This window comes from Anabrus simplex, chromosome 1 (genome assembly GCF_040414725.1).
Source record: "Anabrus simplex isolate iqAnaSimp1 chromosome 1, ASM4041472v1, whole genome shotgun sequence".
Lineage (NCBI taxonomy): Eukaryota > Metazoa > Arthropoda > Insecta > Orthoptera > Tettigoniidae > Anabrus > Anabrus simplex.
In genome coordinates this window covers 303742842-303757181 of record NC_090265.1, presented here as the reverse complement: position 1 = coordinate 303757181, position 14340 = coordinate 303742842, and the positions used below count along the sequence as shown (strand labels likewise).

The 14340-nt window shown below is 37.4% G+C and overlaps 1 protein-coding gene across 3 annotated transcripts in view; it reads left to right on the top strand.

The window, feature by feature from the left end:
• The window catches only part of cert (ceramide transfer protein), a 535770-nt gene that overhangs the window by 456947 nt on the left and 64483 nt on the right, over nucleotides 1-14340 (top strand). For all 3 annotated transcript variants that reach the window (XM_067134802.2, XM_067134801.2, XM_067134800.2), the window contains one exon: nucleotides 2629-2854. In XM_067134802.2, the coding sequence (XP_066990903.1) occupies nucleotides 2629-2854 (226 nt within the window). The remainder of the gene's footprint in view (nucleotides 1-2628; nucleotides 2855-14340) is intronic.

Sequence of the window (14340 nt, the reverse complement as noted above, 5' to 3'; positions counted from 1 at the left end):
GTTTTACTCTAGGCCCACTAGATGGCAGACCGAGTAAACCGAAACTCTCTTGGGTGTCTATGGCTGAGATTTAATTAATTTTGTCGGGTAAACACCAAATGTGTCACCAGAGATCTTTTACATGCCGACATCGTACGACATGGAGTGTCTAATGGACTCTTTTCCGCCCTTCAAAAATCCGACTACCTCTGCCGGGTTTGAACCCGCTATCTTGGGATCCGGACGCCGACACTCTCCCAACTGATCCACAGAGGCAGCTAAGGAAAGAGTGATAGACATAAAGCTGAAAATTACAGGCCAGTCAGTTTGACATGCATTGCATGTAAGCTTTAGGAAAGCATTCTTTCTGGTTATATTAGATGTGTTTGCAAAATTAACTACTGGTTCGATAGAAGGCAATTTGGGTTTAAGAAAGGTTATTTCACTGAAGCTCAACTTGTAGGATTCCAGCAAGATATAGCCGATATCTTGGCTTCAGGAGGTCAAGTGGACTGTATCGCGATTGACCTGTCTAAGGTATTTGTTAGGGTAGATCATGGGAGACTACTGGCAAAAATAAGTGCAGTAAGACTAGACAAAAGGGTGACTGATTGGGTGGCTGTATTTCTAGAAAATAGAATTAGAGTAGGTGAAGTTTTATCTGACCCTGTAATAATTGATATAAATGATATAAGTAAAGAACTAGAATCAGAAATAAGGTTTTTTTGTTTTTTGTGGATGACGTTATTCTGTATGGAGTAATAAATAAGTTTCAAAATTGTGAGCAACTGCAAAATGACCTCAATAATGTTGTGAGATGGACAGTAGGCAATGGTATGATGATAAACGGGGTTAAAAGTTAGTTTGTGAGTTTCACAAATAGGACAAGTCCTCTCAGTTTTAATTAGTGCGTTGATGGAGTGAAAGTTCCTTATGGAGATCATTATAAGTACCTAGGTAATTAATATAAGGAAAGATCTTTGTTATGGTAATCACATAAATGGAATTGTAAGTAAAATGTACAGATCTCTGCACATGTTTATGAGAGTATATTAGGATTTTAGTAAGGATGTAAAGGAGGAGGCATGTAAGTCTCTGGTAAGACCCCAACTAGAGTATGGTTCCAATGTATGGGACCCTCCCCAGGATTGATTCAAGAACTAGAAAAATCCAAAGAAAAGAAGCTCAATTTGTTCTGGGTGATTTCCGACAAAAGAGTAGCGTTACAAAAATATTGCAAAGTTTGGGCTGGGAAGACTTGGGAGAAAGGATACGAGCTGCTCGACTGAGTGATATGTTGTCAGTTGTGAATTTCATTATGGTCCGTATTGACAATTGATCACTATCAAAGGGTAGAGAAAGGTCTACCTATTTGATACCATTAGCTTAATGTAGTGTCCTATATAATTGGTACTAGTTTCCACCCTACATGCATTGGGTCATCTTCAGCCATTATCAAATTGGAGACTATGTTTACATACAACCAACAATAAAGAATACAATTTGGTATGTCTTAATTTAAAATCTAAGTCTAAAACATTGATGAAGTCAGACTACACATTTAAAATTGAGACTAAAAGGACACACTAAAACTGATTACAAGCGGTACCGGTTTTGACCACTGTTCCGGGTCATTATCAATCGATCACTTAAAATGTAAAGAACAATGCACAGGAAAACAATAGGTGACTTATAAATCTTTCACTAGTTGCAGTTCATGAAGCACTATAACACTTAAGGGATTAGCACTGCGTGTTGAGAGTTTCCAAAATCATGAAGTCGAGGATCAATTACATAAATGAAGCAAGACGCAAGTTCTTGGAGAGCAAGAAAACATCTGTGCTGACCGGCACTGTGCTTCCTAATGGTTATGAAAACTCTATGTTCAAGGATCAAGCCTGCAAATGCTGCTAGGCACGAAATCGTACAGTAATATACTTCATGATGACCCGCTTGTAATCAACTAGGAATGTAACGTTACATTTCTCATTCTACTTGTATTGAAAAGGTTGAACCATTATATATCTTATTTCAATTTGTGAACTCAGTTCAATATGGAACATTATGAAATTCTTATCTTTAAATGACTTTAGTAGACGAATAAATTTGAGTGGTGCCTTTAAAAGTAGGAAAGATTACAATATGAAGATAAAATTGGAATTGGAGAGGACAAATTGGGGCAAATATTTGTTTATAGCTAGGGGAGTGAGGGATTGGAATAACTTACCAAGGGAGATTTTCATTAAATTTCCAATTTCTTTGCAGTTATTTAAAGAAAGGCTTGGACAACAACAGATAGAGAATCTGCCACCTGGGTGACTGCCCTAAATGCAGATCAGTATTGATTGATTGATTGATTGATTGATTGATTGATTGATTGATTGATTGATTGATTGATTGAAATGATGAAAAAGAGTTCAGAGTAAGGGGTGAGATGCTAAAGGAATTTTGAGGGAAAGCCATTTCAGGAAAATCCAAGTTGATGGCAGAATAGTTTGGATAGTTTAAAGCAACTGATTAATATGAATATAAAGAATATTTGTTGTCCTTTGCTACTTAACAAATATTTTATGTAAGGCCTGAATGATTCTTCAGGCTCATTCAGTTCGTTCAAAATCTTCTAATATGATTGTGTATGTTTTGTTGTAGATTGACCGTATAACGACAGAACAGCTACATTATGCACGACTGGGTGTTGGAGAAGGTGGTTGGCAATTGTTTGCTGAAGAAGGTGAAATGAAGATGTATCGTAGAGAGGAGGAAGTTAATGGCATGGTAATAGACCCTTTAAAAGCCTGCCATGTAGTTAAAGGTGTGACAGGCCATGAAATGTGCCATTATTTTTTTTCCCCTGATGTACGGACTGAATGGGAAAGTGAGTATAAATTGAGGGTTAACCAGTAAATGCATATTAGTATATGAACAAGTTTCCTTTGTTTTAAAGTAGTTGTTTTTTTTAATAATGCCAGATACTTGTTAGTAATATGTATGTGTTGGCTTAAAAATCATTATCTCCCTTTGTACGTTCTCCTCTCTCAAAAGTTAGTGTGTTCTTAATCTGTCTATGAACTAGATTTGAAGAAAACTATTTAATTATTTAGAATATAAATTATATTTTGCTGCTATATATATATCACAGGTTGCAGAGGATGAGGGGTACAGTTATCAGATATTTGTACAAGGGTACCAACAGTTGGGCTAAAAGTTGCAACAACTCTTTATAGTAATGAAGGGATGGATACAAGTGCTTTATTCTTCCTTTCTTGTTTCTAAAGCACACATGTGTAAGACGTAGAAATGCATTTATTATGTTAACGTAATATGGGTGTTTGAACTTATGCCGTATAAGGAAAACAAGGGAAAACTCTCTAAGTTTCGCAGAGATCTTTGCTCCGCGTCTTCGGAAGAAAATCTCAACTGTTTCTGAGGAAGTCTTCTACAATAGTGAAGGTTTGAACTTAAGAATATTTTACCGTTGGAGAATTGTAGTGGTACGCTCATTCGTCACCAGGTGGCTGGCTGTTATGCCGGCACAGTGCTGCAAGCGGGAGCTGACGACAAGATTAAGCTCCAGTGTGACATCAACACATAGCTTGGAGTGAACCAAATGGTGATGACGAATGTATGAATTTGGAAAACACCGAAATGAAATAACAACATAAAAAGGACATGGAAGAGAACTACCTACGTGAATCCTTAATGGCTGGCAACCACGTATTACGTAGTTGATAGCCAGTGTCCCTGTTGAAATTGTTACGATTTTTACGTATTTCCGCAGCTTCCCGTATAATCCTAGACCTGTAGTGTTAAATGTGGGTAACAGCTCGAACATCTTTGAACACGACATGACCCAACGATAGGGCGTGCTCGGCTATTGCTGACTTGATGGTTATGAATTTCATGTTTTTGGTCCGTATTGAACTGAGAATAATATATAAGTAATAATAACAATAACGTAAATGTTTCCACCTTTTCAATACTACAATATATTCACAAAATTACAAAATTATACGGTACTAGTTTCGACCCATCTAGGGGTCATCATCAGCCGTATTGGAGCAAAGATCATTTGTGGCGAAATCCTAAGACAATATTATTTTAAAGAATAACAAGTGAAATGAGATGTTATGGTAATAGTTAATAATACAAGGAATATACATACTAAGAGGTTTTTAACAAAGAATAAAGTATAAATGGGGTGTTGTAAAAATTATAATCATGGAAATCAGTAAGTTCTTGTATTGAAATGAAATATGGCTTAGGAAGAGGGCTTAAGGTGGGGCTGAAGGGTGCGGGAGAAAGTGTAATTGTCTTGGAAAAGTACCTTTGATTAAATTTAGGATTGAGTTTAGGTTGGCTGCATTATTGTTTCTGAGGAAAGTGATAAATAGATCGAAGAGTATGTTGGGTTTCTCTGAGATTTCATTGAGATTGTGACTGGCATTAAAGTATTGGTCTAGGTGTATGTAGTAAATTTCCATTATGTTCAGTAAAGGGCCCTTGTTTGCTAATACGAGGATGTCCATGTCTTGTTCAATATTGGTGAAATTATGGTTATAATCTTGCATGTGTTGGCCGATGGCTGAAAACTTGTTGTATTTTATTGCGTTAGTGTGCTCGTGGTATCTGATAATGAAGTTTCTCCCGGTTTGCCCGATGTAGGTTTTTATACAGGTGGTACATTTGATCCTATAAACTCCTGATTTTAAAAAACTGCTGGTCTTGTTGATGTGTGAAGTATTGTATAAAACATTCATGTTCTTATTGTTGGTTTTGAAGGCTATTTTAACGCCTTGTTTCTTAAAGATGTTGGTTAACTTGTAGATATCATTGTTGAACGTGAAGGTGGAAAATATTAGAGGTTTGGTTATTTCTTTTTTGAGGGTAGTTTTTGGGCGATGTTTGTGTTTATTGATTATCCTTTCTATAAAATGATTGCTGAAGCCGTTGAATTTTGCGATTCTGCGGATTGTGTTGAGTTCGTTTTTTAGATCTTTATTGGACATAGGTATGCTGAAGGCTCGGTGAACTAGGCTGTTGTATGTGGCTCGTTTGTGGGACTGGGGGTGCACTGAATCTTGGCGAATGGTGGAGGCTGTTTGAGTGGGTTTTCTGAAAATTTTATGACTGAAAGAATCTGAGTTTCTAGTGATGGTTAAATCTAGAAAGTTGATTTTTTGATTTGATTCGGATTCTAGTGTGAATTTGATATGAGGATCAATATTGTTGAGTCTTAAGAGGGTGGTGGGTGCGTTAATTGATTTCTCATTCATGATTACAAAGACATCATCGACATATCTGGCCCAAAAGAGAATGTTTTCGAATTCGTTGTCAATTTTGGTGTATTCGAGGAAGTCCAGGTATATTTCTGCTAAGATACCTGAGGCCGGTGACCCCATTGCCAAACCATTTTGTTGATATATGACATTGTCAAAAGTGAAGAAGTTATTGTTGATGATAAGTTTTAATATTGTGATAAAGTCTTGTATCTCTAGTTTGCTTAAGTGGCTGTTTTTGTTTAAATTGTTTATAATTATCGGAATTAATTTTGATACTTGTATGCTTGGGTACATGTTTACCACGAGCACACTAACGCAATAAAATACAACAAGTTTTCAGCCATCGGCCAACACATGCAAGATTATAACCATTATTTCACCAATATTGAACAAGACATGGGCATCCTCGTATTAGCAAACAAGGGCCCTTTACTGAACATAATGGAAAATTACTACATACACCTAGACCAATACTTTAATGCCAGTCACAATCTCAATGAAATCTCAGAGAAACCCAACATACTCTTCGATCTATTTATCACTTTCCTCAGAAACAATAATGCAGCCAACCTAAACTCAATCCTAAATTTAATCAAAGGTATTTTTCCAAGACAATTACACTTTCTCCCGCACCCTTCAGCCCCACCTTAAGCCCTCTTCCTAAGCCATATTTCATTTCAATACAAGAACTTACTGATTTCCATGATTATAATTTTTACAACACCCCATTTATACTTTATTCTTTGTTAAAAACCTCTTAGTATGTATATTCCTTGTATTATTAACTATTACCATAACATCTCATTTCACTTGTTATTCTTTAAAATAATATTGTCTTAGGATTTCGCCACAAATGATCTTTGCTCCAATACGGCTGATGATGACGCCTAGATGGGTCGAAACTAGTACCGTATAATTTTGTAATTTTGTGAATATATTGTAGTATTGAAAAGGTGGAAACATTTACGTTATTATTATTATTACTTATATATTATTCTCAGTTCAATACGGACCAAAAACATGAAATTCATAACCATCAATGATGTAGCTTACCAGGCAAAACAGAAAGCCTTTCAATATCTAGGCCTAAAATTAAAGATAGCCAAATTACGCAAAGACATCGATTTCCTAAAGCAATGTATATCACTTAACTTGACACCTAATTTTCTAAGAAGCAATAAAAAGAAACATCGGACTTCACCTCAAACCATCAAAACTCAAAACAAAACAAACAAAATATGGTTAAGAGACGAAATTAAATTCTTGTACAGGAAGAAATATTTTTTGAATCAGAAATTATACGACACTCACCTCGCAGCGACTAAACTACTTTCAAACGCACAATGGACACTATTCTATCAAGAAGTAGAGAACAAATTATTCTACGAACTAGCCAAAAAACAGTCAAATTTGGAGAATAAACTCAACAGGCTAAAAAACTGCCAACTACATAACCAACAAACTAGAAACTCCAATAGTAACACGTTCGATCGTACGCAGTTTCATCCAGCTGTTGTAAATCTATCTAACACGCCCTTAAGTGAAAGTGAACACTTAACTTTATCCAAAGGACCGAAACACAACTGGCCAAACTTGAACAGCCTCAACATAGCCGCTACTATGATCACAGAATCAGAGCTAGCCATCAGCAAAATGCCGGAAGACACGCAAAATGAGGTTAGAACCGATGTTAAAAGGAAACTGACTGATATCCTCCACAATTTAACCAACCCCGCAAATAACCTCAATAATAAAGAAAAAATTGCTGAACAAAAGCGCATATACGCCCTCAAGAAGAAAATTAAAGACAACAAACTCATCGTAACCAAAGCTGACAAAGGCAATGCAACAGTTATCATGGATAAAAAAGTATATATTGAAAAAACAAAAAACTTTTTCACAGACAGCTCATTTTCCATAATCAAAAAAGACCCCACCCAAAAAATTCAAAAACTACTTAAACAAACTCTTAAAAACACTTCATTTTTATTTACCGAACAGGAAAAATCCAAACTCATACATATGAACCCAGGACTCCCCACTGCTAAAGCTCTTCCCAAAATTCACAAAACCGGAATTCCCATCCGGCCAATTATCAACTATAGACCGAGCCCCTTATACAGAATATCACAATTCATCCAATGTTTCTTAAGAAAAAATTATCAATTCTTATCCAAAAAGTCTATTAAAAACACATCTGAGCTAGTAGAAAAACTAAACAAGTTCAATTTGCAACCGGATCACTCCATCCACTCTTTCGATATTGTAAACATGTACCCAAGCATACAAGTATCAAAATTAATTCCGATAATTATAAACAATTTAAACAAAAACAGCCACTTAAGCAAACTAGAGATACAAGACTTTATCACAATATTAAAACTTATCATCAACAATAACTTCTTCACTTTTGACAATGTCATATATCAACAAAATAGTTTGGCAATGGGGTCACCGGCCTCAGGTATCTTAGCAGAAATATACCTGGACTTCCTCGAATACACCAAAATTGACAACGAATTCGAAAACATTCTCTTTTGGGCCAGATATGTCGACGATGTCTTTGTAATCATGAATGAGAAATCAATTAACGCACCCACCACCCTCTTAAGACTCAACAATATTGATCCTCATATCAAATTCACACTAGAATCCGAATCAAATCAAAAAATCAACTTTCTAGATTTAACCATCACTAGAAACTCAGATTCTTTCAGTTATAAAATATTCAGAAAACCCACTCAAACAGCCTCCACCATTCGCCAAGATTCAGTGCACCCCCAGTCCCACAAACGAGCCACATACAACAGCCTAGTTCACCGAGCCTTCAGCATACCTATGTCCAATAAAGATCTAAAAAACGAACTCAACACAATCCGCAGAATCGCAAAATTCAACGGCTTCAGCAATCATTTTATAGAAAGGATAATCAATAAACACAAACATCGCCCAAAAACTACCCTCAAAAAAGAAATAACCAAACCTCTAACATTTTCCACCTTCACGTTCAACAATGATATCTACAAGTTAACCAACATCTTTAAGAAACAAGGCGTTAAAATAGCCTTCAAAACCAACAATAAGAACATGAATGTTTTATACAATACTTCACACATCAACAAGACCAGCAGTTTTTTAAAATCAGGAGTTTATAGGATCAAATGTACCACCTGTAAAAAAACCTACATCGGGCAAACCAGGAGAAACTTCATTATCAGATACCACGAGCACACTAACGCAATAAAATACAACAAGTTTTCAGCCATCGGCCAACACATGCAAGATTATAACCATAATTTCACCAATATTGAACAAGACATGGACATCCTCGTATTAGCAAACAAGGGCCCTTTACTGAACATAATGGAAATTTACTACATACACCTAGACCAATACTTTAATGCCAGTCACAATCTCAATGAAATCTCAGAGAAACCCAACATACTCTTCGATCTATTTATCACTTTCCTCAGAAACAATAATGCAGCCAACCTAAACTCAATCCTAAATTTAATCAGAGGTACTTTTCCAAGACAATTACACTTTCTCCCGCACCCTTCAGCCCCACCTTAAGCCCTCTTCCTAAGCCATATTTCATTTCAATACAAGAACTTGCTGATTTCCATGATTATAATTTTTACAACACCCCATTTATACTTTATTCTTTGTTAAAAACCTCTTAGTATGTATATTCCTTGTATTATTAACTATTACCATAACATCTCATTTCACTTGTTATTCTTTAAAATAATATTGTCTTAGGATTTCGCCACAAATGATCTTTGCTCCAATACGGCTGATGATGACCCCTAGATGGGTCGAAACTAGTACCGTATAATTTTGTAATTTTGTGAATATATTGTAGTATTGAAAAGGTGGAAACATTTACGTTATTATTATTATTACTTATATATTATTGCTGACTTGTCTGAACCAGCAAAATACAATTAAAGAAAGAGGACCAACAAGTTTTACAGTGTATTAGCAATAACATCCACATTTAATTAACCACAAAGTAAGGTAACATTAACTCGAGCCAGTCATATAGAACAAGGTGAGAGAACGATGAAGCTTTTACACAAAACCTCATTATTGAGAGTCCAATTTTCTAGTATTAACAAGATATAAAAAAATCATTCCAAATCATTATTTGTGCTTGCACCAAGTCCACAATCAATGGACAACTTAAGGACCTTTGAAAACAGGCGAGATGTTAAAGCCTGATGGACGGTGTGAACCTAAGTCCCAATAAAGAGAAAGTCTTTGCTCACCAAATGTCTCGTTGAGTCCAGGTGAAAAGGTGGAAATAATTAATTGCGTGCAATGCAGCTCGTTGCTGTGCTCTCCACACCACACCACTGTTGAATCCGGACTTACTTGTGGATGGAAAGATTTGAGTTTATATAGGGCAAGTGTGGAAGGTACTAGAAGCATTTGAATGCAAAGTTCTTTCTGGAAAGTGACGTCTTAGTGGCGATTACATAGCAAACTGCCACATGGAGAGCTGCAGCAGTCAGTTGAGTGAAGGCTGGCAATGGTTATACCGGCACAACATGTTGGTGACATTGGCGGCGACGTGGAAAGTCCATTAAAAGGTAGTTTATGTAGAATCTTGTAGAAATACTTGGGGGAATGTTACAATTTGTATGGCACATTTTCACACTACGCAAATTCTGGGGCTATACCCTAATTAAGGCCATGACCACTATCTTTCCAGTCTCAGCCGTTTTTCATCTTTGCTTCGCCAAAATCCTTTAATGTGTTAGTGCGACGTTAAATCACTAGCAAATGTATGACACTTCCTTATAAAAATTGGAGAGTGTAATTTTAGGTATTTACATATATTTGTATTCAGTCCAGGTTTTTTGATATACAGTGGAACCTCGATATCTCGAATCACCTCGGGAGCTAAATTTTATTTTGAGATACAGAGAATAGTTTTTGAGCATGTATAGCACATAATTGAATTTTATGTATCTACGGGCTTATACTGAATACATTATTTTTAACAGTTAAAAATATACATACTCCGTTTTACAGCATCACTTCAACTAAAATGCTAATTATATTAACTTTTTAGAAGACAGGATACAGTACATACAGTAGTGGAACAAGAAACATACCTCCGTTAACATACATACATACATACATACATACATACATACATACATTATCATTATAGACTGTTATGCCTTTCAGCGTTCAGTCTGCAAGCCTCTGTGAACTTACTAAACGTCGCCACAATCCTCGATTTGCAACTAGTGTTGTGGCCTCATTTAGTTCTATACCTCTTATCTTTAAATCGTTGGAAACCGAGTCAAACCAACGTCGTCTTGGTCTACCTCTACTTCTCTTACCCTCCATAGCAGAATCCATTGTTCTCCTAGGTAACCTATCCTCCTCCATTCGCCTCACATGACCCCACCACCGAAGCCGGTTTATGCGTACAGCTTCATCCATCGAGTTCATTCCTAAATTAGCCTTTATCTCCTCATTCCGAGTACCCTCCTGCCATTGTTCCCACCTGTTTGTACCAGCAATCATTCTTGCTACTTTCATGTCTGTTACTTCTAACTTATGAATAAGATATCCTGAGTCCACCCAGCTTTCGCTCCCGTAAAGCAAAGTTGGTCTGAAAACAGAACGATGTGAAGATAGTTTTGTCTGGGAGCTCACTTCCTTCTTACAGAATACTGTTGATTGCAAATGCGAGCCTACTGCTTTAGCTTTACGACACCTTGATTCAATCTCACTTACTATATTACCATCCTGAGAGAACACACAACCTAAATACTTGAAATTATCGACCTGTTCTAGCTTTGTATCACCAATCTGACATTCAATTCTGTTGAATTTCTTACCTACTGACATCAATTTAGTCTTCGAGAGGCTAATTTTTCATACCATACTCATTGCACCTATTTTCAAGTTTCAAGATATTACACTGCAGGCTTTCGGCACAATCTGCCATTAAGACCAAGTCGTCAGCATAGGCCAGACTGCTTACTACACTTCCACCTAACTGAATCCCTCCCTGCCATTTTATACCTTTTAGCAGATGATCCATGTAAACTACGAACAGCAAAGGTGAAAGATTATAGCCTTGTCTAACCCCTGTAAGTACCCTGAACCAAGAACTCATTCTACCATCAATTCTCACTGAAGCCCAATTGTCAACATAAATGCCTTTGATTGCTTTTAATAATCTACCTTTAATTCCATAAAATCTTTTCCCTCGGTACCTTGTCATAACACCTTTGGAAAAAATCTGTTCTCTTCTGTTTCTTACTGTTAACCTTCTTTTCTTCCACACACATTTCAGCAACATTTATTGCTGTGAAAACATTGTCATTTACATTCGACTGAGTCTGTATGCAGGATCGAAGAATAGCCACTGCACTTAATGCCTGGTCTGCTGACAGTACAGGAGAAGGCAGCTCCAACTCTCGGGGTTCTTCTTCTTCAGCAGCAGCGTTGACAGTATCTGTAGGAGGCTCGGCCACTATAACTCAAGAGTCCACATTTATGTAAGCCTCAAAATCAGCTTTGCAGTTAACAAGCTGCTGGTACTCGCCCATTCTTCAAGAACAAGTGAACTTCCCCCTCTTCGTGCTCTGAAGCTCCCGAGTCACATTTCAAACCTCCTGCCTAGCGGAAGCAGTCTACAATTGTTTCCTGTTTCACATCAGCTCACGATTTACTCAGCATTGTTATCGACTGTAGTAGATTAATGTCCGTCATTGACTCCTCAGATTCAATTCCTCTCACAATTTTCTGAACAGCCCTCTTCCTATTGAAATGCTACAAGTTTTTAATCACATCTTGGTCCATGGGCTGTAGTTCGGATATTACGTTCGGTGGCAAGAAGACCATCTGCACTCCCTTTAACTCCTGAATGAGCCCCTTGGGATGAGCAGGGCAGTTGTCTACGAAAAGGAGGACTTTCCTCTCTTCGCGTTGAAACTTCTCGTCAATACCACGCAGCTGAGATTCGTGAATGCAGCTTGTCATCTGCGACTTCAGGGGTTGCGTTCGTACGTGACCATAATTAATTCACACCCGAGAAACAGTGAGGCTTTACCAATTTTCCGATCCCTAGAAGTTTTAGTTTTTCGGTTCCCGTCCTAGTCCTATTAGCTCCCAGCATCACCTTAACCCTTTCTTTACTTGTTAATAATGATGGACAGAAAACGCCCAACTGTTTGGAGAAAACAGTTTTCCGGTGAAAAACAAACGAACTGTTTTTAAAAGTTACACCAAACAGTTTTTCCTTCAATACAGTCCACAGTTTGTCTTTCACTGTTCGCTAGTGAGTAGAATCTGATGTAACCTTGAATGGAACCTACCCGCGCTTTCGGACCTATTCGACCTCAAATCGGCATTGTTCGGTACTTAACTATCCCATTCCCTCGCTGTCAAATCGACTGTTTGTCTCGTATTTAGTTAGCAGTGACCCAAGAGCTGTTTGGAAAAGCAGTTTTTAGCCGAACAGTTCTTCAACATTTTTGCTTATTGCTGGTTGCGGACTGTTGGCGTGTGATGTACCGGTGTTCTCAAACCAGTTTTAAAATGTTAAGTTTGCCGAGTGCTGAGCGAGGCGAGTTGTTTTATAACATGTCAAAACTAAGCAAGGTGTGGGATAATTTCACGAAAAATGAAAATAAGGCGCTTTGCACTATCTGCAAGCAACTTATTTCTTACAAGTCAACTATTACAAATTTGGAAGGACATTTGCAAAGAAAACATATAGCAATATATACTGAGCTAACGTGTCATAGTGTTAAGGAAATACCGTTAGTGGAAAAACGATCAAGTAGGTCTACAGAGGATGGAGAGGAACCTGGTATTAGCACTAGCAGGCCTGTTAGCGAAGCCTCGACTGCCGATTCATGTGTTTTGCGCCTAAAAGACAAAGATTAATTAGGTCGTACGTCTCCAAAAATGTTTCATCTGCCCAAAGAAATTAATTGATCATGACTTACTTGATTTATTTTAGATTATCAGCCCTTTAGTATTGTTGAGGATAGAGGGTTTTCCAAACTTATGAAGTGGATCCCTGGCTGTGAATTACCTGGTAGAAAGACTATTTCAAATGTGATGATTCCAGCACTCTATCATCAACAGTTTTCTTTAATAAGAGACACAGTGACGAATGAAGCACTGAGTGTGTGCGTAACAACAAATTTGCGGACATCATTAGTTGCGGAGAGTTACACTGCCGTAACAGCGCATTACATTACGAAGGAGTTTTTCTTCAAGACGGTTTTACTGAAGTGTTCTAGTTTTTCTGGAAGCCATGCGTCTGTTGTGTTGGCAAACAAAATTAAGTGCACACTAACTGATTGGAAGCTGCACGACAAAAGTGAATTTTTCAATTTCTGATAACGCTAGTAATATAACAAACACGTTTGAGAAAATTCTGAAGTGGGAACACTATGGCCGTTTTGCTCATAAATTAAATTTGATTGTCCAGGGTTCTCTTCAGGAAATGCAAGTCACCATTGAGAAAATAAAAATAATTGTCAGTTACGTCAGGAGAAGTTTACTAGCAAGCGAAAAACTACTGAAGTACCAGATATCAAGTGGACATGCAGTGCCTAAACGCCTTTCCCAAGACGTCACGATGCGCTGGAATTCAACTTTTTATATGCTGCTTCGATTTTTTGAACTCGAAGAAGCTATCAGGGCCACTATCGCTCTGTTAGATAAATATCCGCCTGTAACAACTGGCGAAGAGTGGTAAGCTTGTCGTCAACTTTGCATTGTGCTAGCTCTGTTTAAAGAAATGACATTCTCTGAGTGGAGAAGCATATATGACTGGAAATTCTGTGATTGTGGTCATCAGATGCCTAAAAGGTATTTGCGAAAAACTCGGGCAATCAGCCAAGTACACAGAAGGAGTGAGGGCCATAATTGCTAGCCTTATTAAAGGGTTAGGAGAAAGGTTCAAGAACGTTGAACACAACAGCACCTTCGCCTTATGCACTTTGTTAGATCCACACTGTAAAGACCTCATTTTCCAAGACCCTGCGACACTAGATAACGTCAAAAAGAGGGTGCGTAATTTAGTAGTGAACCTAAT